This window comes from Musa acuminata, chromosome BXJ2-4 (assembly GCF_036884655.1).
Source record: "Musa acuminata AAA Group cultivar baxijiao chromosome BXJ2-4, Cavendish_Baxijiao_AAA, whole genome shotgun sequence".
In the NCBI taxonomy this organism is placed as follows: domain Eukaryota; kingdom Viridiplantae; phylum Streptophyta; class Magnoliopsida; order Zingiberales; family Musaceae; genus Musa; species Musa acuminata.
Genome location: NC_088341.1, coordinates 36,489,370 through 36,511,838, shown reverse-complemented (window position 1 = coordinate 36,511,838; position 22,469 = coordinate 36,489,370). Strand labels below are relative to the sequence as shown.

Here is a 22,469-nt window from a genome sequence, read left to right as displayed (position 1 = left end):
CCAGTGATTTGGATATAATGTTGTCATAACTTTCATTGTCTATAATCAATGTACAAACTTTGTTATTAACACTGCATTGAGAATGAATGATTTTCTTACACTGAGATAGAACTAATTGCCTTGGGGTAAGTAATAATCTTTTCACAACACATGCGACGTATTCCCTTTCTTCCGATAGAGAGGACGCTTGACCTCCTTCATCCCCTCTTACAGATCTGCAGGGATTTAGGAATATATGATCTCCTTAAGTAATACAACTATCTCACGCGTGGTTTCAGTTTCGTAGATTTTACGCACCAATCTTCGCACGACAATAAACATCTTTTTGGGAAATTTGGGGTGTTTGTTTTTTTTTTTTTCCGCTGCGCATGTGATGTCGTTCCTAGATTTCCATACAGTATCAACCACTTGATGTCGAGGTGTCGACCACTTAATGTCGAGGTGATAGATTTTGATTAAATTATGATTAAATAATCTTGATCTTATTTGATAAAATAGATTATCTAACTCAAAAGCAATAGTTTTTTGTTTTTTCTGCTATGGTAATACTAATATATCCTCACTGAAAGAGTGGTACTACTGCAAATAGTAAATAGCTGTGCTTCTTCTGGCTATTGGTTAGCATTTGAAGTTTGTGTATGCTTTAGTTTCTTCCGATAAGGTCCCTTTGATGCCTAAGGTAGTAGTTGATTCAGATGATTCAACTAGCTTTCCAACAGAAAAGATTGTGTCCTTGGGAATGTACTTGAGGTGCCTTTTATAGTGGGCTTCGAGTGTCGTTATCTCCAAATAGTAAATAGCTGTGCTTCTTCTGGCGATTGGTTAGCATTTGAAGTTTGTGTATGCTTTAGTTTCTCCTCTAATGCTGCAAATTTTTAGAGTTATTTCAGTGAAATTAACAACTGAATGATGCAGGCTATCACACGACGATGAAGAATGCCATCAGAAGTAGTCTTTGGTCATCAACTCCTAATAAATATCATGAACTCTTGAATGAAAGCACAGCTGATTCCAGTTTGAAGATTCAAACCCATCAACACAGCAAGAAACTTTGTCAAAGAAACATCATCCAGAAGCCAGCAGTCAAGTAAACCTAAGCTGATTTACATTCAAGGGATTGAGCCTGATCTGGACATTCCATTCTGTTGGATGGATAATAGCCTGTAGAATCCTGACTCCTTTCTCCATGTCTCCTTGTCATAACATCATCTGTCAGGCCCAATGCGACATGATTTGGGGACTGACAACAATCATATTGATGGGTACAGTTGTACTGACTGATAGTACTGAGCATACTAACTGTGGTATAAGAACTAGCAAAATTTCAATGACATATGTCATGTATTCTCTTTTGAGTAGTCAATTGAACCATCAGCACTGTACAAATGTAAAAAAAAAGAACGATGTTGCTGCTGTTAGAGGTGACAAGTTCAGGTTTTGGTTCAAAAATTGTGATTATGGCAGAATTCACAATTCTTAAATACTGCTTTGTGTTGATAAACATATAAGTGTGCACTAGTTCTTTTGAGTTCCTTCTTCAACACCTGTGGCTGGCTGCAAATGAGATGGTGGTAATGTGTGGTAAGCTTAGAATTGAGACAAATGATTTCCTATTCTTTACATGGATCATGGACTCAGGAAAAATGTGAACAACAAGCTTATTTGTTCCAGCAGATGATGAAGAGTGAGAACAACTGTCTCACACTGACTGCATGTATGCTTATTCAACAGATTCTTACTAGTGGATCTCAGTCTGACTTGACAAAACACAGGATAAAGAGTTGATGAATTTGCAAGCCACAAAAATCCAACAGGTAACAGAAGGGATGTCTGCACAAGAATGACAGCCTATGAAAGAAATGATAAAAATTACAGGATAAAGTTTCCAACAGAAATTACCTGATATTAGATACAAAAAGGAAGCTGAGATTGTATCTTACAGCATCTGTCAGCCTATCTGTGAGAGTATATATGAGATACAATTCACGTGATGTACAAACATCTGTGCAGACTGCACGAGAAGCATACAAGGTTAAAGGTCTCTACAAGCACATTCATAGCTCAACTGTCTCCATTGTTCATCTCGGAGTAATCCTGTGCTTATTTTCCAATTTTACATCTTTCATAGGGCACAAAACCCCTCGTGGACTTGATCTTGCTTGCTTTGACGCTAATGAAAGCTGAGTTCTCGCTCGGCCTTAGCTTGAAGGCACGCATGGGCTCCTTTGGAAATGCTGAACCTTCAGAGCCTACTGCAGTGTGGTTACCGTCATCCATTATGCTCTCATTCCAAGCAGAAGGTGAATTGGAACCAACCGAGGAACCTTCTTCCATGGCAATTGTTTGAGAAGGGGCTTCAGTACTGGTTTGAGGCAGATCCTGTTTCAACCTCGTGTTCAGTTGGTTGGTGAATGAGATAGGTAGACTTCCATAGAATGTCGGCCAGAAAGGCATTGGAGCAACCATTTCATCAGCTGAGTTCTTTTGAACGCCATCTGGGGCCAAAAAGTAGTACATAGACAGTGCAGCAACATCGCACGGAATTCTGCCTGTTTTCCCACTTGTATATTCATGTGGCAGAAATTGTCCCAATCCTGGAGCTTGATTCTGCATATCTGTGTCAATTTTCTCTTCATGAGAGCCAACATCAGCACTTGGCAACGACATGAAACATCGTGTGGCATTTCCATCATCAGAAGAGCATGTTTTCTGAGAATTTCCATCATCAGAAGAGCATGTTTTCTGAGAATTGGCTACCAAGACTGTTCTTCCAAAGAGTTTCAGACTAGTCAGTTGTGGTTCCACCGGTGAACATTCTTTAGGATGGATCTGATCTTGCGAACCCAAATATAACTCCTGCAACATGGAATACAGCAATTCAATACTAATGATTTTAATTTATCTTCATAAATAAATAATTAAGGATTAAAGAATGTACCAGTGGAGATTTATCTAGTTTATTTGAACCATTAGATGCTGGATCTTTGGACAAAATTCTTTCCTCTCCTTCCACAGATGAGGTAGGCGAGCAACATCTATTCTCTGGTTCACTCAGTGACAATTCTACTGGATCTGATCCAACCACAGATGACAATGGTGATGTTTCTGATCCAACTGCAGACAAGACTGATACAGGTGATCCACTCTCTTGTTCAGAGAAAGATGGAATTGGTGAAGAAGATTGTTCCGGTCGCTTCGTATCTGGAACTCTGGTTGTGCATAAATTCTCCAGCTTACGAGGATACGGGTGCAACGGCTTTCGCTTTGGTCGAGGAGGAGGAATCTCAATCGCATTTCCTGTACCCCAGTTGCGGTCAACCTATATTACAAGGCAACCGAAATCAGAAATGTTGTTCACTAATTCTGTGGGAAAAAAGCCACATAGGGATAGTCTTGATACCCATCATAATGAATAAATAATTACTGGAGGAACAGATGATGGAAGAGAAATAATAACTGGAGGAAAAATAAGTTCACCTTTGAGAAAAACTTCTGTGCATGACTTCTGATCTGAATGGCAGATTTGGTACCAATATGTTCTGCAGGAAGACTCTTAATCAGAACAAGAACAAAGGTTTAGAGCCTAATGTCAAGATAAGTGATTACTGCCGATGAAGCACCTTGTATTCGATGCCAAACACGGCCATGGAGTTTTATAGCTTCCAGAAACTTTTCATGCTCTTCTTCTGTCCACCTTTCTCTCTGCTTTGTTATCGTGTAAGGTTTCCTCACCTAGTGAACGAGGATCACTTTCCATTAAGAATCTCGCTAAACAGAAGAATATTATAACAGTATTAAAGTTTTTTATGGGAGAAAAATACCCTAATAGGCAGCTCCTTTGTTGATGAAGCAAACTCCTTCAACTGAGCTTGATCAATGGATGGTCTAATGTGAACATATAGCCGCTTATTTCGCTTGTTTGGCATACAGATGCCATTGACAGACGGAACGAGCTTGTCCTGGTATTCAACAAAAAAAAGAATTATAGCTGTAAGTTCTTTGCAATCTTGGAACCACCATATTATCTATCTAACTCCTCATGTATCATTTAGTATCACTAGAAGATATTATCTATCTAACTCCTCATGTATCATTTAGTATCACTAGAAGATTAGATTATCATGAGGCATCGATATAGCGGCAAAGTTGATTCACTGAGAATAAAGCATCACTGTATCCAAAAGCAAAATCTGTCATGCATGATTAGTGTTGCATGCCATCTTGACCTTCCCAAACCTCATGGTTGTTAGATGCTTGTTCACTTGTCCTCCACTGCCTACCAATTCTTAGAGAATTGTTCTCAGTTGTTATAACAAACAAAAGAAATCTCTTCCCAATAACCAATTTCAAGATCAAATAAAGTTACAATTGGTCAAAGTCAAATACACCTCAACATTCACTCTTGCATATTCCTCCTCCCTATATGTGCAAAAAAGCAGGGTTGGTGTTCAATTCCATAAAGTTCTTCACAACAATGACTATGACAACCAATCACAACAACACAAGAAAGAAAAAAAAATCGCAGCTTTTTATTTTTCTTGAAGGGAAACCTCCCCTGAATATCATATCTTGCTCTTAATGTGATTTGATAAACTAAAAATGGCAAGAAACTGGTTACCAAAAGTTGGAAACCACCAAAATCTTTTTGGACAGACAAAGCTATCTCTTTGGTAGATTATGCTTTATAATCAGTGAGTGAGCTATGTCAAAGCATCAAAAGGCAACTAATACAAATAACAAAGACCCCAAGCAGAAACCAACATATTTCAATTCCATAAACAGAAATTGGATAGAGAAAACAACTAGATCAAGAAATCAGAGACACACACCTTCATGTCCATCGAGATCAAGTGCTGCAGAAGTCCCTCCAGGAAATTTCCTCCACCCCTTTTCTCCCTTCTCTGGTTACTCTCCTTTTCTTTGAGACAACAACTTGGATGACTCCCTACCTCCAACTCACCAAGAGTCGCTTACAAACAACATAGACCTCAAGAAACAGCTAATCACTTCCTTTCCCCTTTGAACTCTTTGAGAGGGGCGAGGGGGAAGAAAAGAAACAAACAGGAGACAAATCAAGAACCAGACCGTCTACTGCACCAGAACTCCATGAGGCACCAACCCGATCAGCAACAGAAAAGAAGGGAAGGAAGGGAGATTCCTGCGAAAGTTGGAGCCTACGATCGAGAAGCCCTCGAAAGAAAGAGAGAACACCGACGGGAGCTTCAACCGAGGAACAAGCACCGCGGGAGTCCGAGCTAGAAGAGAACTTTGGCCATGGAGAACGGATCTGGAGCAAGGGAACAGCAGGGCATAGAACGCCGAGCTCGATCGGGATCGATGGGAATGAAGGAGGAAGATGGGGGAGAAGTCGCTCCCTAAATATCCAGAGGAGATTGCCACGTCGGCGTGGGGCAGGGCTTGCCCTTTCCGCCGTGGGAAATACCAGAAACCACCCCGTTCTTGTGGTCGAGGACGCACAAAGCCACCGACACGTGGCGGACTTCCGTTCGCCTTCTTTTTATTCCCTTCTCTTTTATTTCTACGGAAATTAGTTTAATATTATGGGCGACTTCCCGAAAACACCCCTCACATTCAAATTTCTAGTAGAGCACCATTTTTTTCTTTCAGTAATACCAAAATAATCTTAAATTTTCAGATTATGCTCCAAACATATATAAGTATTTCTGTAAATCAAATAAATGGAAGAAGGAAAAAATAAAAAAGGAGGGGTTTTTCTGATGAATTCATCCTAATATTATTTATTAACTAATATTGATACACTAATCATGATTAAACAGAATATTAATGTGTGTATATATATATGTGCTATATCAAAATTTATAAGAGCAAATATATTATTATCAAAATTCGAAAGGATTGGTATGGAAAATCTCAAATTAAAATTTTGTGAAATTTTTGTAATATTATTATTATATGGTGAGGTTGAAATATGGCTGAAAAATTGATTAGGAGTGTGGATAAATACCAAAAAATGGAGTGTATAAATCGGAAGGCTCACAATGGAAGAGTAAAGATGTGGGTGGAGAGTGGGACACCTTTCACTCCCAATTAGAGTTTAGTTTCTGTTTGGGGCCAACCAGAATGTCACACGTACGAAAAGCGAAGAGAGAGAGAGAGAGAGAGAGAGAGAGAGAGAAAAGCGAAGAAGAAAAGGTGGACATAATAATAATTTATGGCCGCGAGGGATTCAAAGAGAGGTGGAGAGACGATGAAAAGCGAGGAGCTTTATCTGCGCTTTATGCCACGTCACCGGCACCCCTCCACTGCGCTAACCGCCACCTGTCGGGAGTCGAAGCGGATTAAAAGCTTCGGCTGTCTCCACCACTCGAAATCGGGCCGCACCTGACCTGGAGGAAAAATCCTCGGCCACATGTTTGTTGGTGTGGATCCGCCGACAGGGTTCGGCAAACGCCTCTCTTCCATTGGACCACGTCAGGAAAAACACAACAGGAGCTGCCCTTCTATAGGCCCGGTATGGGGGTTTCCTGCGACGAGTCTAACAGGAAATAAATACGTGGTTGAGGTGATTGTAACGACTCCGGCCACGAAACGTGGATCAGAACCGAGCGGCGGGGAGCGGGACCCGGAGCGCTTTTCCGCCGCGTCAGCGTCACCGATGACTCCTCTCGACGCCACGTGTCACGATGCCTTAGGGGCTCTCTGCTTCGCCACAGGATGTCGTCTTCTCATTCCTTTCTCTGTGCCCAATTGGTTCAAACAAGGGATCAAAGGAACCGTGTTCTTCTGAAATGGTTGATTTGGGTGAGAAGGAGATTAAGCAATCAATGGGGCAGATATGATTGACTAAGTAATCATCCGATATTGCATCATCGAACTAATTACATATTATACAAGAATCCTCTTGTAGTTAGTTATTTTTAATATTTCAATTTTTATATTTTAAAAAATTATATTGATATTTCTTTAATTAAAAGTATGTCGTCAATTTTATCAACAAAAACATAAAAACAAAAGATAAAAAAATAATTTTAATATTTCAATTGGTGGTGATGGATAGTGTTGGTGGTAGCGGACAACGATATTATTAGATCCCGTGAATGACTATTGTGGATGAGGAGAGTACCAATGAGATGTGAGAATCGCTTTGTATCTGTGTCGACATCGACACAATTATTGAGCGATCCTTTCATCGTTCTGTATATACGTCGGTATCAACACAATTGTTGAACGATGAAAGGGTCGCCTGTATCGACACTGATGCAGATGCAAAAGCAAAGCAACATTACTCAACAATTTCGTCGACGTCAATATAGATGCAAATCGATCCTCACCTCTTGTTACCGCTCTCCTCATCCACAACACTCACCTACGAGATTCAACGATGTTGTTGTCCACTACTACCAACATCATCCGTCACCACCAATTGGATTGTTAAAATTATCTTTTTATCTTTTATTTTTTTATTTTCGTTGATAAAATCGATGATGTTAGGATAAATGGATTTAGACGTTTGACTTTCGTAACTATAGGAAAATAATATAACTTTTTAAAATATAAAAATCAATATATATATATATATATATATATATATATATATATATATATATATATATATATATATATATATATATATATTGCATCATCAGACTTGAGCAAGATAAGAGATGCAAATATTTTTTTTCATAAAACAAGATACAAAATAAAATAAATATTTTCTTACGAGATGAGTTTTTACTGCCCTCAAACGGAACTCTCCCACAACTAAAACCTTTTTCTCTATTCTAATTGTAACTCTAAAAAAAAATAGATCGCTTCAAATCAATTTGAGATGAAAACCAAAATTGATCATATGAAATAATAGATGTATTATTTACTATGAAATAATGGCACAGAACAAATGCCAAAACAAGCAGATCTCAAGTCTCCCAAGGAAGGAAACTTTAGTGTCAATAAACGATGGAACTCAAACTGCTACAATGGAAGCACAAGAGGGACAATAATATCTGCAGAAATATATGGAGCCACTAAAAATGACACAGATGGAGAAAGGATTCTGACCACAAGATGTGAGTTGACAAAGGTGTCTGCACTTTATGCCATGTCAACACCATCCATTGGCTTCTGCAGTGGCTGCCACCTTTCATCCACAGAATACATACGAAAAAGACAAGATCTCTCTCTCTCTCTCTCTAAGGCAGAACATGTGAGCTGAAAACACCAGAAAAAGCTGACCACATGTTTTAGACTTGGATTATTTTTGTGTTTCTAAAGCAGCCAGGGACTGTGTTGACATTCATCAGTATGCTTAGATATGTGGCAACCAACATTAGATGAAAGGAAACAGGTTTTTGAGGGCATTTAGTTCAGTAGGGGAGTGCTAATCTTTGACTGAGTGAAAGTGATCCCTTTCCTCCTTCAATGCTGTCCATCTTCTTCTTCTTCTTTGGTGCTTTTAATGCCATGTTTTGATTGACTTGTCAATGCTGTGTGCACAAGATTCAAACATTCATTTTGCTATGAGTAATGGATGGAACTAAAACCAGATTTCTTTTACTATGATGTCAACATGTGACAGTGGGCACAATGACAAGTAGAGGCAAACTTGGTGTTTGTTTCTTATGGTGCTGCAACCATGACTTTTCTTTGTGGCTGTGAAGATGCAAGAGAAAAAAAGTTCAGATAAAGAGCAAAATAAACAACATTTCTCATGTGTGGACAAAAGATGAGACACCAAATCATTCTTTTGTCTCTCTTTCTGTTTATTGGGTTTTGTTAACAGTGACTTCTGATGAATAACAAATATCCAGAAACAAGAATAAAAATATCTGATGGGCATTATAAAATTGGCTCACTTGTGGAAATGATTCTGACCATATAAAAGAAGTGGTGCAACAGTGAAGGGATTGAGCTTTATCTGCTCCTTTTTTTTTTGGAGGGGTGGGAGGGCATATCAGAGTAGGCCTCAAACAAGAAAAAGAGAGCCAAAGAATTAATACCAATCCATGACATTAAGTGCAGAGAGAACTTGGCCACATATTAGGGACCTTGTTTCTCCTCCTTTTTTTTTCTTTCTTTTTTTTGCTATGTTTGGTCCCCCCTCTCATTGGTACATTTCTTTTTTATCGGAATATCAACAGAAAACTCAATCTTTTTACCCCATCTCTCTATCCATTATATATAATATTGGGTTATTGGGATATAGTAATGCTTGCGCATATTATCCTCCGAGACTCAACAATGTGCAATCGAAACGGGAATTCCTGTTGTACGCGTACACTTGCATGTTCTCGTAGAAGTGATTCCTAGAGTGATGTGGTATCTTTTGTTAGAAACAAATAACACTATAAAAACCTCAAGTAAGGATAATGAGCCGACTTGGTCAAGACCCGAAAGGCCCATAGGGGTCGGCCTCAGACCGGTTTAAATGTGGTCCAGTTAAAAAGGGCTCGAGTTACCATGATGCTCGAACAAAAGACTTTGACGATTTAGTTATAAAACTTTGACCAAACCAGTCAGTTGGATCATAAAAAGTTCACTAATTAGATGATTTAAATGTTGAAAATATTAAAATACTTCATTTTTTTATTCATTATCAAAATATCATATTATAAGAAGTAATTTTATAATATTATCTAAATGATTTTTATGTTTCACATAACATTTTATTTTTCTAACAAATTATTAAACTTATGATTTGATTCATCCAATCAGAATTTTCTTTTTCTAAGACATCATTTCATGTGCTACATATCATTACACAAAACAACACTGAGTTCAGTAGAATGTATCCCATTTTGAAACCTATTAAACAGTATTATTACTTTAAAAAAGGAACAACATGCCAGAAGGGGCCACGTGGCAAAGAGAGGCCCCATCTGTGGCACCCACATGCATAATGGGCCCAGGCCCAGCCCATTGAGCCCAACAATGTGACGGACATGGCTGGGCTTAAGGGCCTTGTGGCCCACCCGTTGGCTGATTCAAATAAGCTTCATCGAAGCCTTGCTTTCGGCTCGACTCGTCCTGAAGAGTGCCTCCATTCCATCATCTAAACCCAACCCTTCCTCGACCATTACCCGATATCACCATAGATTTGACTACCTCAAACCACAGACAACGATCAATGTATGATCTGACCAACTTTGACAATCTTGAGATCATCATATGAAATTTCACATTCAATGATCATAAAAATAGATTCATAATCAATCAAGAACAAGTAATTCAAAGCATCCAATAAAATGAAGCCCCAAAGATAAGAAGAGCACACAAGTACCTAAATACACATATATATATATACTTCTTATCATGCAATTCTACAACATTATTAACCTACTCCATGAATTCAAAGGAGTCAAAACACATGGGTTAGAGAGACTATACCCATAGCACAGCAGCGGCAGTGTAATCTGATCTCCTTCGCCTTCTGCTGCTTCTCGGGTCACTCCAGCATCGGGTTGCCGCTGCTCTCGCCCGAGCACTCCTCCGCATCGTCTTCGTTCTCTGGGGCTGCCTCCCCATTGTTCTTCTTGTTGCTGCCGTCGTTATTGTGATCGGTATCCTCCCTCGCGGGGCACCGAGTCTCAAGCAACTGCAGCCGCCTCCGGAAGTCCCCCATCTCCCTCTCCATCAGGAAAATACGCTCCTTTAGCGTCAAGTTCTCCTCCTCCAGCCTCGCGATGTGCGCGTCCTGGTCGTCGACCCTGCTCTCAAGCAGGTCCGCCGCGGACTCCAGGCCGTGCTCCTCCCCGGGATACAACATCTCGAACCGGCTCACGTCGTGGTCCAGCCGCCGCTCCACCTCCAGGTGCTCCTCCACGTCGCTCTCGCTCGACCCCTCTTCGTCCTCGACGTCCTCCTCGCCACCGCCGGTGGCGGCGGCGGGCCGGATCTCGTGGCCGCTCGGCGATCGGAGGCGGATCAGGCCCTTCATCGAGCCGTAGCCGTCGACGCCCCACTCCTCCTTAACCATGTCGGCGAGGTCCTCGCGGGTCGGGGAGAACCTGGGGGTCGGGAGGACCGCCGGCGTAACGGGGCACGGCGACACTAGCGACGCAATCCCGCCAGACTTCTTGGCGCGGATGATGAAGGAGGTCGTGTTCCGGGGGGCGAAGGGGGCGGAGCGCAGAAACTTCTTCTTGGGGTAGAACCTGCGAGCCTTGACGCGGTTCTGGAACTGGAGCTCGTGGAGAGTCGGAGGCCTGTAGCCGGAGACACCAGCGCCGGCTCCGCCACCGCCGCCAAGGGGGACACCTGCTCCTACTCCACCAGAGATTGTCGCCGCCTTCTTCCGCATGTCGGCGGCCTTCTTAGCCTTCCAGTTCGTCCGACCCGGTTTGACCCCGCCAGGGGCAGCAAAGGGCGGAGGCGGCGGAACGGGGTTCGGAAACCCCATGGACTCCTCCGCCACCGGCGGCGGCCAGATCCCGAAGCTCCGGTTCATCAACTGCGACGGATCGTTCATCGATTCTCCGGCCACAAATCAAGAAACCCCTAAAATCCTCTACCACACACAAGCGTAGATCGTCCCGCAGTCGAAGCCAAGGAGGCGTACGATCTAATCAGCCAGAACGAGACATCGTAACCCTAACCCTAGATTTCGAGATCGAAATCGAAATCGAAAGACATCGGGGAAGGAAAGGGAAGGGAACGGGAACCGATTCCTCCGATGACGCTCGCTCTGCTGGGATAATATATAGAGATGGACCGGTGACATGGACGGCTAAGATGGTTATGGACGGATGTGATATGGTTTTCGAGCTTCGGGGTACGATTTGAGTCTCCAACCCGAGTGACGACTTCGTTCACGAATCACAGATGGGATATATTTTTCCGAATTATTAGAATCAAAGCTGTCCTAATATTTCGTCGAAAGATAAAGACAACAATACGGGAGGCAAAAATCGTTGACATGAGATGAAATGCCTAATAATGTCGAAAATATTAAGAAAAAAAATAATAGTAATAGTAGTACTAATAATAATGATGATTATAATAATAATAATATAGTATTACTATTAATAATAATTATCCTCTAAAATTTTATATATTTAATTATCTTACAATAATGTTTCATACATTATCATCATATCAATGTTTTTAGATATAAAAATATATTAAATGAGATTTCAAAACCATCATCATCCTATAAATTTGAATATACTAATTAACCTAGCTAGTAAAAACTTAATCGTTGCGTCAAATCTCGATTTATACAAAAAAAAAAAGAGGGAAATTATTTATATAAAAAAAATTTTCTACCCTTCACTAATGCATTAGAGCAGGAGATCACAAAATATAATTTCATCAAAAGATGAAGGGCCAAAGTTAAGAGTGACAGTCTTAGGACCATTCTATATGATTTATCTTTATTTTATTTACATTTTTATGGGTAATAATTACTAACATCATCTAACTGGCACAGTAAAATTTACATCTTTTATGGAACAAAATCCACAGACTGCTTGTTTGTATCCACAAAAGAGTTGGTTGTATCCACAATATCAAGTAGAAGTAAATGTTCCATGCATATATGACTACACCATGTAGTTTGTGCATTTCATATGGCACAGGACAATGGTCTCCTAAACAACCTTTGCACCTGAAGTAAATGAACCACAAGAATAAGTGTTTCTTTGGTACTTTGTTTCCAGCAACAATTATATGCAATATTAGCATATCATATCCAATCATTAAAAATAGCTGAAGCATCATTGGAGCTCAACTCATTGCCATGTCATATGCATTGCACATTCTGAAGATATTGACTGCTCCCACTCTTCAATCTTTTTTGTGCTTGTGCACTACTGCCTGGCATTGTCATCTGGCCCTATGGACCAACCATCAGTCTGTTTTCTTGTTTGAAATGCTCAAAGATCATAATTACAATGACAACTTCAGCTATCTATCAATTGTCATTACTGAGGCAGTAGGACAATTTTAAAGCATGGTAACATTTCGAATTATGATATACTTTACCAAAGAAGTGTGTACATGTGTATAGCGAAAACTTGTAGAAAATACTATCATCATTGACATTATTCTGTGTAAAGAAGTGTGGTGTGCGCTAGTCAATAAAAAACAACTCATAAAAAATTTCTGTCCAAAGCACAAATCGTTCATACTGCAAAGAGAAATGTGTTGCCTTGATTTTTTCGCTTCGTTGCAGAACCTTTCACTCCAAGAAAAAATCAGCTTTGCTGGAATTAGAAGGTGTTGGTCATAGCCATTAAGAAGGTAGAAGCCATCTCCCGTACCATACAGGAGCATGGTAGAATGTCAATCATTTCTCATTCACTGCACAATCTATCAGCATCAATTCCAAGCATCTCATCAGGTTAAGCTATTAACTTCATCAAAATCGCGGGCAATACCACCACTTGTCGGCCTGAAACATTTCAATGCAAAAATGACATGTTGTGTTCTTTCAATCAATGTAGATATCTCAACAACATTTTGAATATACACCTTTTTTTTTCTTAACTCCTTAGGCAATAGGCAGTATTAGTTTTGTTAGGCAGGAGCATATGTTGATGGATGCTGTTAGCCTGGTTCAGACTTAAGGCCAGTTTTTTTTTCTTTTCCATTTTAGCTCAAAAATAGAAAAAGAAGATGCTAAAATATGGAGGGAATGGAGGTTATATATTAATGATCACGATTGAGGTTCCAACATCTAGTGCAACAGCCTAAGTCTATTAACCCAATCTATATGCACATATTCTTTTCATTTCACATAATGTTTATTCTGCACATCTAACCAATCGTCAATTGGAGGAACTGATTTTAAAGGCAACTCCCTTTTGCTCAATGACATTAATCTGTTCCATACTTCCAGTCCTTACAGAATGCAGAACAGGTTTCAATGAAAATGGTATTTAAAGAGAATCTACAATTGGCAAGTGTTCTAAAGCTAGGAAATGTTTAAGTGTTTCATGTGAAGTAGAAATAGTGCAACTGAAATAGTTTAGTAAATGTAGTTTAACTAACCACTATGGAACATTGTAGATTTTGTGCAACTTCCAGAGATTTAAGATACTTACAATCCAGTTAACACTTTAATAGTATCATAGAAGAACCACTGCAAGGTTATAACAGGTCCAACAAGTGTAAATCGAACAGGAAGGCTTCTTGTAAACAAATTGGGAAATCCTATGTTCTTCGCAGCCTGCATATATGTACGACAAGTTTCTTGTTGGAGTAGCTTAAGCATCTATAGTAGGGTGAAGAAACAATCCAACAAAAACAGGGGAGATAATATTAACCTGCAAGATATTGTCGGCTTTTTTATTGTAAAGTGAAGAAACAATATTATCTGCAGGATTTGACACAACAGTACCGATAGCTCCGGATGCATAACCAGCTATACAAGTCACCCCAAGTTGTTGAGCTCTTGAACAGTCCTCCTTTTTCTTTTGGATAACATTTTGGTATAGTATATCCACAGTATGCTCGAATGTGGAGAACATGAGAATAGAAACTGCATAAATGGTGGTTTGTCAAACTTGAGTTGTATTATTTTACAGAGATATGATAATAGAAACAGCCAAACAGATTTACAAGACAGAAACTTAATTACAAACACACCATAAAAACCATGATAAAGCTAGGCGATGTTGATTATCTAAATAAGGGTATAGAGAAGTGTACTCTGTTTGTTTGTCTGTCTAAGTATATTTCTGAAAGCGTTCAACTTACTAGATGTCAAAGCTAAACACAATAAGCAAATCTTATGTTGCTAACAGGGATACTCCGATAAAGTTAACAGGGTTATATTCACATCAGTTAGTAGATGTTTCAAGTTTCTACAAGAAATACTTAGATATAGAAAAAGAATACAGCATAGAAACTGTTCCTAGATCATTAAATTCTAGGGACAAATTAGGCATGTTCTCATTTTAGAACTGCTTTAAGAAGCAACCTCAACAGTACCTAAAGCACCTGTACAGTAGCACAGCACTAGAGCACAACAAAGGAAATGCAATCACTGGGAAATTGAATAACTTGAACACAAATTATGATAATCATGCATGCAAACAAAGTAAACGAAAGGAGAGAAGGAAAAAGTTACATGGTAGATTCCGGCCCCAGAGTGGTAAAAGTCCCTTGTAGAAGCTGCATTGGGAATGAAAACAAAATACTTGTTCACATACAAACGATTGAAAGTTAGGGAGGATCATTTCAGGATCTTAATGCAGACTAGGTTCCAGATTAAACTATGTTACAAGACAGAGAAAGACCATCTCTCTAAGATGATTACCCAGACAGGCCTTCAGATGCATATAACTTTGGGAAGCCATCAATCAAGCCCTTAGCAAAATTGGGTTGTGTTTGAACACGAACTTTCACAGCCTCAAATGGGCAAAGGGCAACATCTGCTATTACTTGTGCAGATGCACTGCTTGCAAAGAAGATTGTGCTCCTATTATATCCTGTCAATACATCAGAATACATCTTTTTGAAATACTCATAGAGCCCAAACTTGCAGCCACCTTGAGCACCATATCCAAACAGTTTGCCAGCCCAGCCTCTCCAAAGGGAAGACGGCCCTTGTTCTTTGACAAGGATATGCAAACCCGAAAAGATGCTGTTGTATTTAAGGGGGTTCACCTGTCATTAGCAGCAATTACAAACAACGATAGACTTAAGAAAAACATAAAAAACATACTCTCACTAGTATGTTGCTTTATGAGCATAAATTTGAAAACAACCTAACCCATTAAAGATACAAGTCATAGGTATGAGATATTGACCTAGCAATTAAATTTATGATTGAAAGGAAAGCAGCTTTAAGTGCCAAATCCGTCATTCCTGTATATTGATTAGGTGCTATATATATTTTTATTTTTTTTTCTGGTTAAAATAACTGTTTAACCAAATAATACCGAATGCAAAGTTATTTTCCAAAGAATCTAAAGATCAAATATTTATAGAGGAAAATGGATCCTAACTACGGTAAGCAGATATTCTTCCAACTTCCAAGTATATCCACAAAGAACAAGCTCCAGTTATACCTCAGGTATACAATCTAGATAAATTAGTGCCACCATGGTTAGTGTGCAACCCTAGACATAATTCTAGAGTAAGAACATAAACCCGCCCTAAAGTTGCAATGACAAGCATTGATTCTACTCCCACTTCTGTGGAAATTCCTACCACATAGAATTCAAAGCGTAGAGTTCCTTTTGATACTCTCGCAATATCCAACGGCATCAGATTCCTAGAGAATCAATAAAGCCGCTTTTATTCCCACTTCAAACCATGCCCGCACGAATCCAATTTCCTTTAGATTCCCCATCTCATATATACCCCATTAAAGCCGCAATCCGAATGATCTCATCATGGACATCAAGAATCCACTTTCCTTAAAGAAAAAGGAACAACTTTGATCCAAAAGAACGGCAGGCAAGTGCAAAACGATGGAAAAACGAGCTCTTGTTAAGGGATCAACCACAACTCACCTGCATGTTGACCTTCAAAACATCGAGGGGGGTGATGGCGAGGTGGGTTGTGCCGGCGCTGAGCATCCCACCGACGGCGCACACAGCATAGTACTCCGGCGAGAAGACCCGCATCCCCTTCCACCATCCGTTGCCCTTCCCAGCTTCACCTGCACCCATCGCTACTCCTGGCCCTCCCACTCCACCTCCGCGGCGTCACGTCTCCCTCCTCCAATACGACCTGCGAGCTCGGGGAAACGGAGTTCCCGTGCTGAATGCCACAGTCGCTCGAAGGAAAACGAACCACGTTGCTCCAACCGGCGGCGGTCTTAAGCCCTGAACCCTCGGAGACACAAAGTTACCATAAACACCCTAACAATATATTAAATTCCTCCGACGGTCCCAACACTCAAGGGGATCTCTCGTCATAATAGAAGGGTAGTTTTGGAAGCAGGGGCACGGTTACGCTTCTTCCACGTGGCGACAGGAATCCTTCACCTCTTCCGTTGCCGTGACGGTCGACTCCGTAATTAACATCAAGACGCGCCCGATTCGGGGGATTGGATCCACCAAGCAAGCAATCGGATCCAAATATGTTACGTCATTAGATCCACAAAGATCCGAAGACTGGCAATTTTTGGAATTGGATCCGAAATCAAACGAGAAAAGATGAGGACATCAGTGTGCAAAGATATTCCAACAAATAGCATTTAATGGAGTTCACTCCACATGACAAAACCAATCAATTAGAAGAGGTTTATGCCGTCTCAGACAATCTCGGTTTGACCTATGGAGGAATTCGATGGCATAATGTGACATCTCTTTTCTTGGATCATAAATCAAATCTGACACTCCATTTACCATGGATATCTGCACCGAGGGTCCAATTATTTTCCCTGATCTGCAAGTACGGCACCTGCATTACAAAGACAAAAAAAAAAGAACATAAATCATATCAGAAAGACCTAAATTATATTCATATATAGATAGACTATGCATGTCCCTCTTACTGCTTCCTCAAGATTAATTATTGTCAAATTCCAAATCATACAAGCAGATGTAAACAATTTGGTTAGCTAAATGTCAATTTCCTAAGTTTTGATTTACCCCTTATATTATTTAGGAAGTATGCATAAAAAGTAAAAGCACAAACTAAATAAAGTAAATTATGTGCTTAAAATTTCAGAAGATCCCTGCAACTGCTCTACATGCAGCAAATGCTCATCTTTTTCAGCACACATGGATGTGATTGAAATCAAATTTTATGTGTGACTAGCAATTGTTGAGTAGGCTAAACATATAAGCTGCCATGAGCCAATGCACTGAGATGGAGACACCTATACCTGGTCGCAAATTTCGTATCCTATTTTAATCCTCACGTCTTGGTCCTTTTGGAAATTGAATATGCTCCACGCCAACTCAACTGCTCCTCCTGGCTTCCTCTACAAAGAGAAATGACAATCGTCAATATTAAAGAAGAAATTTCAAGCATATCATTAGGGCTTTCTGGTCCTCTACAGAGAGAAATAACAATTGTCAATATTAAACAAGAAATTTCCAGCATAACATTAGGGCTTTCCATTATCAATTAGATGGTGAGAAAGCCCATTGGTTGTTTTCCTGATTTTCAAATTATTATGATGAATTGAATGGAATGAAGATTTTAAAATAAAAAATGTATAACGAATGGCATACTCACTTTAGATATAAAGATATAACAATCACAGTCAAAGTGCAAAAACAGGTGTAGTGTTCCTCAAAGAAAAAGCAACTAAAGGATTGCATGCGGTAGAACTCTTATCAACAAAATTTTGGGTGGATGTCCAATCAACCTTATTAAATTATGCCAGGGATGCATGGAGAAAATATAAATATTTTATTAGAATATAGTCAATTATCACATCTGCAGGTTTACCTACTATCGCAATGCTAACCGAGTAACATAATTATTTCAGATCTGCCACTGGAAGAAGGTTCTCGCCAATAGTGAAGATACCTCAATTAATTTTCCTTGGTGCTGCTATTGTTCAATTATTAGGTCTGCAGTTTTACCTACTATTGCACTGTTCATCCAATCAACATGAAGTTTCAGATCAACCACTGCAAGAAGGTACTTCCTGACAACGATGACACCTTTAATTTTCCCTCAACCGCTGCTATTGGCCCAGGCCCAAATGACAACCTGGTCCCTGGTTCAAATCCAAATCTTAAATCAACAACCAAGCCTAAAGTTCCCACAGGGTGTAATCTTATATTGTGACTAACCCATGGGACCACAGGTTTTGGATGGATCTGGTTCGACACCATGTAATGTGGCGCTAATCCAACTCTGACCAGAAGCAAATAAATCTCTGCTTAGAGGTAGCACCACCATATTTATGCCGATAATGACAATAATAAGAAAATAAAAATCTACAACATTTATAAGAAATCAAACTTTTCACATCTCAACATGTTGCCAATTACGATGAATTTGATCTTGCACAATGTTTCGGTGACATGCATAGACGATACATCTAATCTTATTGTACATCTTAATGCAAGGCTCACGAGATCAAATCAGGTATAGATCAATTGTATGATTTTAGATTAGAATCAGTTTCAGCTAATCATGGCTCCTACTACTGCTCTTATAATATTGCAATGATTGGAACTTGACCAGGAAAATTAGAAATTTTGATGTTTCCTTGACCCACCAACAAATGACTAAACTTCCTGATTTAACACAAAATTTGGTCAAGATCAGGAGGATCGCCAAAATCCACTGTTCTTGGTGATCCCTCGAAAAATCAAGGATTTTTCAATAACTGATCCTTTACGAACCATGATTTATGATATCCTCCTAACATTTGTATTTTAATTACCCACTACTTCAAAATGGAAGGCATCTTCAAAGCTCCAATTTTTAATTCTGCAGCCAACACAAGGATCATCAAAAGACAGGCTGCGATATTGATCGGATATATTTTGCGCCTTTTAACCACAAATGGCATGTATTAATCGCAAACACCATATAGAACCAAACCTAGATTGCTTGGGAACCAACCTAACAGCGACCTACAAAATTTTATTTCTAAAATTATAAGACAGGTCCCTACCTAAAAATGGCAAGTTAAAACTATAAGAAGATGACAAAAAATGCAAAATGAGATGAACAATGTGACTGATGAAAATAGAAATTGCAAAAAGATATAAGAAATTTGGCATCTTTGAAGGGGTAAATATGTACAGTCTTGACTCTAAAAATACTTTTACAAATGTTGTTTCCAAGACTTGAACTTCCGTCTCCCATGTCACTAGGGAGCAATCGGCTCACCCTCAATTACATGGCATGCATAAACAAATCAATTCATCAAATTCTATGAAAAGTCTTATGATGTCCAACCCTACTAAGCTCCTATTTTACTTCATTGTCTTCAATTCAGTACTTCAAGTTGGAAGTTACTTAAGGTTCAAATGTTTAATACCAGAGCCAACGATAGATATGAGGGCCAAAGTTCAACAAAAAGAATTGAGACCAAGAATGGCAATCAAATTGTAACTTGAGATTAAATAAGTTCTATCATCGGAAAGTCATTTTGATAAAAAAAAATCAACTTTGAAAAGTGACCATAAACCGACCAAGCATTAACCCAAAATTTTGATGAGAACATTGCATTCACCCCAAACCCTTTTTGAAAATAACAAAATTTTGCACAAAACAACTTGAATTCATCACAGCTGGAATAGAGCTGAACCAGAGAAACATTAGGACGTTTGTGATAATCATGACATGCTTATGCTTAATGTGAACTGAACTGGTCTTCAGCCTAAATTGGATCCAAAAGCCCAGACCCATTAAAAAGAATCTTGCACTACACCCATTTACCCAAGACCAAACACAAAAAATAACATTCATTTTGCTGAAGAAAATTCACTAAAGCTTACTCATTCTATGAATTGGAAGACCACAATAAAATTAGACAAGAAATGCGGGATGGAACATGGGACGTATTTAGCTTTACTATATCAAGGTTAGTATGAAAAACAGATAATCTATAAGCAAAATAGAATATGCATGCACAGTTGAACCTTCATAAAAGAGATAGTGCAGCATCAACAATACAAACCTCTTTAAATTCTTTGTCAAAATAGCACTTTCCTTTCAAGTTTATGCCCACTAGACCGTTGGCTGTGATTGGAAATGACTTCTTTCCCCTAACACTGTAACTGAGTTTTTCTTCTTTGTTGAGCTGAACACCTATACCCATGCTGGCTGATAACTACATGATAAGAACAAAGGCATTTCGCATCCCAATGTTTGGTTAGACGCTTTAAATTCAAGATCGTTGTTATGTTGCTAGCCAGGACCCGAGCATGAGAATTACCTCGGGATAGAAATGCCGAACAAACAGGGCAAGAAAACTAGGAGTCCCACCCCCTGTGTCTAATTCTCCATGAGCCTGGCAGGACACAAATATAATAAATTATCAGTCTGCTCATTCCTGACATATTAATCATCTTACAAGCAAGGAACACCGTTCTAGGCATTGAACAGGGCACATAGAGTAGAAGATTTACTGTAATGATTTAACCAAACCAAAAAATATCAACATTCTTGAACGAAAAGCACAAGCTGAAAGGGTACTTAAAACTGATGCGATAAATTAAACGATAACCTCTAATGGAATGTTCCAAGAAATGCACGCGAGACATTATTACCATCAATTTCCGTTTTAGACGGACAAAGTTCAACTTTCATTTCGATCATTAAGACCGGAACTTTGCAGAACACACAAGAAAACGCTCACCAAAATAAGATTCCAAATTTACACTAATCCCTCATCTACACGAACAAAAACTTGCGATCTGTATCAAAGCTTTCACAGGAACTGTGCGGCGCACATCGCAGGAGGGTAGAATGCCAAAGAGGGGAGAGAGAAATGAGGGGGGGGGCAAACCTGCAGTAGGGTCTTGGAGGCGAGGGGAATCTTCTCCTTGGCGTGGATCCTAAGGGATTCGGAATCGCCATCGTACCTGAGCGAGCTCTCCATCCCCTCTCCTCTTTCGAACCCTAGCGGTCGAGGAGCCGACGGGACACGGCAGGGGCTTCTTGTGACGCCCCCACCTCCCGCCCTTGCTTTTATACCCTGCAAAGCCACGCGAGGAAACTTGCAACAGGGAGTCATGCTACTTAGCATCGGTGGTCAACTCATGACATGACTGCATGAGTGCAACTAAAGAGTATAAATCTCGACAAAAGCCTATGAAAAGAAGCAAAAGAAATTTCAAGTTTTAATGATATTAATCAAAATAAACCAACTTTAACTTGATTTTTAAAGGATAAATTTATCTGTGTCACAAAAAAAGAAAATAAATGAAAGAATTATATTATCCTAAGTTAAATTAATAACGACAAGAATATATGATTATTTGCTCTTTGTTAATTTGGATAAAAGGAAAAGAAAAAGATGATTCAATCTTTCATTTAGATAAAGAAGATTAAGGGTTTGATAATTAGATCTTTTGCATATATTTATGAAATATATGTACACAAGTAGATCTTAGAGGAGGCATAACGACAAATATTTGATTAGGATTCGAGTCACGAAAATAGTTTTGACGGGAGTTTGATGTATTGGGTTCATCACATCGCTAAGTATGATTTTTTGGTTAATTTTAATTGTGATCAAAGAAAGTCAATCAAATTATTATGTGGTAAAGTTAAATTACTTTGATAACTCCTTAATTTTGTTTTCATGTATGATAGAAATGTTTATTTTCTTAACTCTATGACTTCCGATGGATTAAATATTTAAATATTTAATTCTTTTTAACTAGAAATCAAATATTTTTATAGAAATAGATAATTATAGAGTTAGAGATATGATATGGGGAATAATCACTCTTGCTTGGGCTTCACAAATGGAAGTCTCAACCCAACTAAAAATATGTCATGTCAATCGATCAGAATGAAATATTTTTAAATATCGTTTATTTCAAATCTTATCTTTCTAACCACTAATAGATAAGGGGGTTGTGATTAGGTCAAACTCAATCGATTTCAATCCT

General features: G+C 39.1%; 4 protein-coding genes across 7 annotated transcripts; all 4 read right to left on the bottom strand.

Moving 5' to 3' along the window:
• Window positions 1–1,143: 1,143 nt before the first annotated feature.
• On the bottom strand, window positions 1,144–5,391 carry LOC135610609 (protein REVEILLE 1-like). The gene is made up of 6 exons (XM_065105332.1): window positions 4,830–5,391; window positions 3,822–3,959; window positions 3,621–3,732; window positions 3,478–3,539; window positions 2,939–3,319; window positions 1,144–2,856 (listed from the first exon to the last, which is right to left on the bottom strand). Exons 1-6 carry the CDS (start codon window positions 4,839–4,841, stop codon window positions 2,101–2,103), a joined length of 1,461 nt encoding a protein of 486 aa, XP_064961404.1. The 5' UTR covers window positions 4,842–5,391; the 3' UTR covers window positions 1,144–2,100.
• Window positions 5,392–7,827: 2,436 nt separating this feature from the next.
• Window positions 7,828–11,660, bottom strand: LOC103979674 (uncharacterized). Of its 2 annotated transcripts, none has more exons than XM_009395855.3 (2): window positions 10,366–11,660; window positions 7,828–8,465 (listed from the first exon to the last, which is right to left on the bottom strand). In XM_009395855.3, exon 1 carries the CDS (start codon window positions 11,444–11,446, stop codon window positions 10,424–10,426), a length of 1,023 nt encoding a protein of 340 aa, XP_009394130.2. In that variant the 5' UTR covers window positions 11,447–11,660; the 3' UTR covers window positions 7,828–8,465; window positions 10,366–10,423. The 2 variants fall into 2 exon arrangements, with proteins under 2 accessions (XP_009394130.2, XP_009394122.2); XM_009395847.3 differs by lacking the exon at window positions 7,828–8,465 and adding an exon at window positions 9,756–10,079.
• A 1,259-nt stretch (window positions 11,661–12,919) lies between these two features.
• LOC135582309 (mitochondrial phosphate carrier protein 1, mitochondrial-like) lies at window positions 12,920–16,946 on the bottom strand. Of its 2 annotated transcripts, none has more exons than XM_065105335.1 (6): window positions 16,440–16,946; window positions 15,239–15,588; window positions 15,050–15,093; window positions 14,244–14,458; window positions 13,969–14,146; window positions 12,920–13,369 (listed from the first exon to the last, which is right to left on the bottom strand). In XM_065105335.1, exons 1-5 carry the CDS (start codon window positions 16,596–16,598, stop codon window positions 14,018–14,020), a joined length of 897 nt encoding a protein of 298 aa, XP_064961407.1. In that variant the 5' UTR covers window positions 16,599–16,946; the 3' UTR covers window positions 12,920–13,369; window positions 13,969–14,017. The 2 variants fall into 2 exon arrangements, with proteins under 2 accessions (XP_064961407.1, XP_064961406.1); XM_065105334.1 differs by having other exon boundaries at window positions 14,022–14,146.
• A 150-nt stretch (window positions 16,947–17,096) lies between these two features.
• LOC103979687 (outer envelope pore protein 21B, chloroplastic) lies at window positions 17,097–21,522 on the bottom strand. Of its 2 annotated transcripts, none has more exons than XM_065105337.1 (5): window positions 21,359–21,522; window positions 20,786–20,860; window positions 20,528–20,680; window positions 17,762–17,850; window positions 17,097–17,334 (listed from the first exon to the last, which is right to left on the bottom strand). In XM_065105337.1, exons 1-4 carry the CDS (start codon window positions 21,449–21,451, stop codon window positions 17,794–17,796), a joined length of 378 nt encoding a protein of 125 aa, XP_064961409.1. In that variant the 5' UTR covers window positions 21,452–21,522; the 3' UTR covers window positions 17,097–17,334; window positions 17,762–17,793. The 2 variants fall into 2 exon arrangements, with proteins under 2 accessions (XP_064961409.1, XP_009394141.3); XM_009395866.3 differs by having other exon boundaries at window positions 17,762–17,860; window positions 21,359–21,521.
• Window positions 21,523–22,469: the final 947 nt, after the last annotated feature.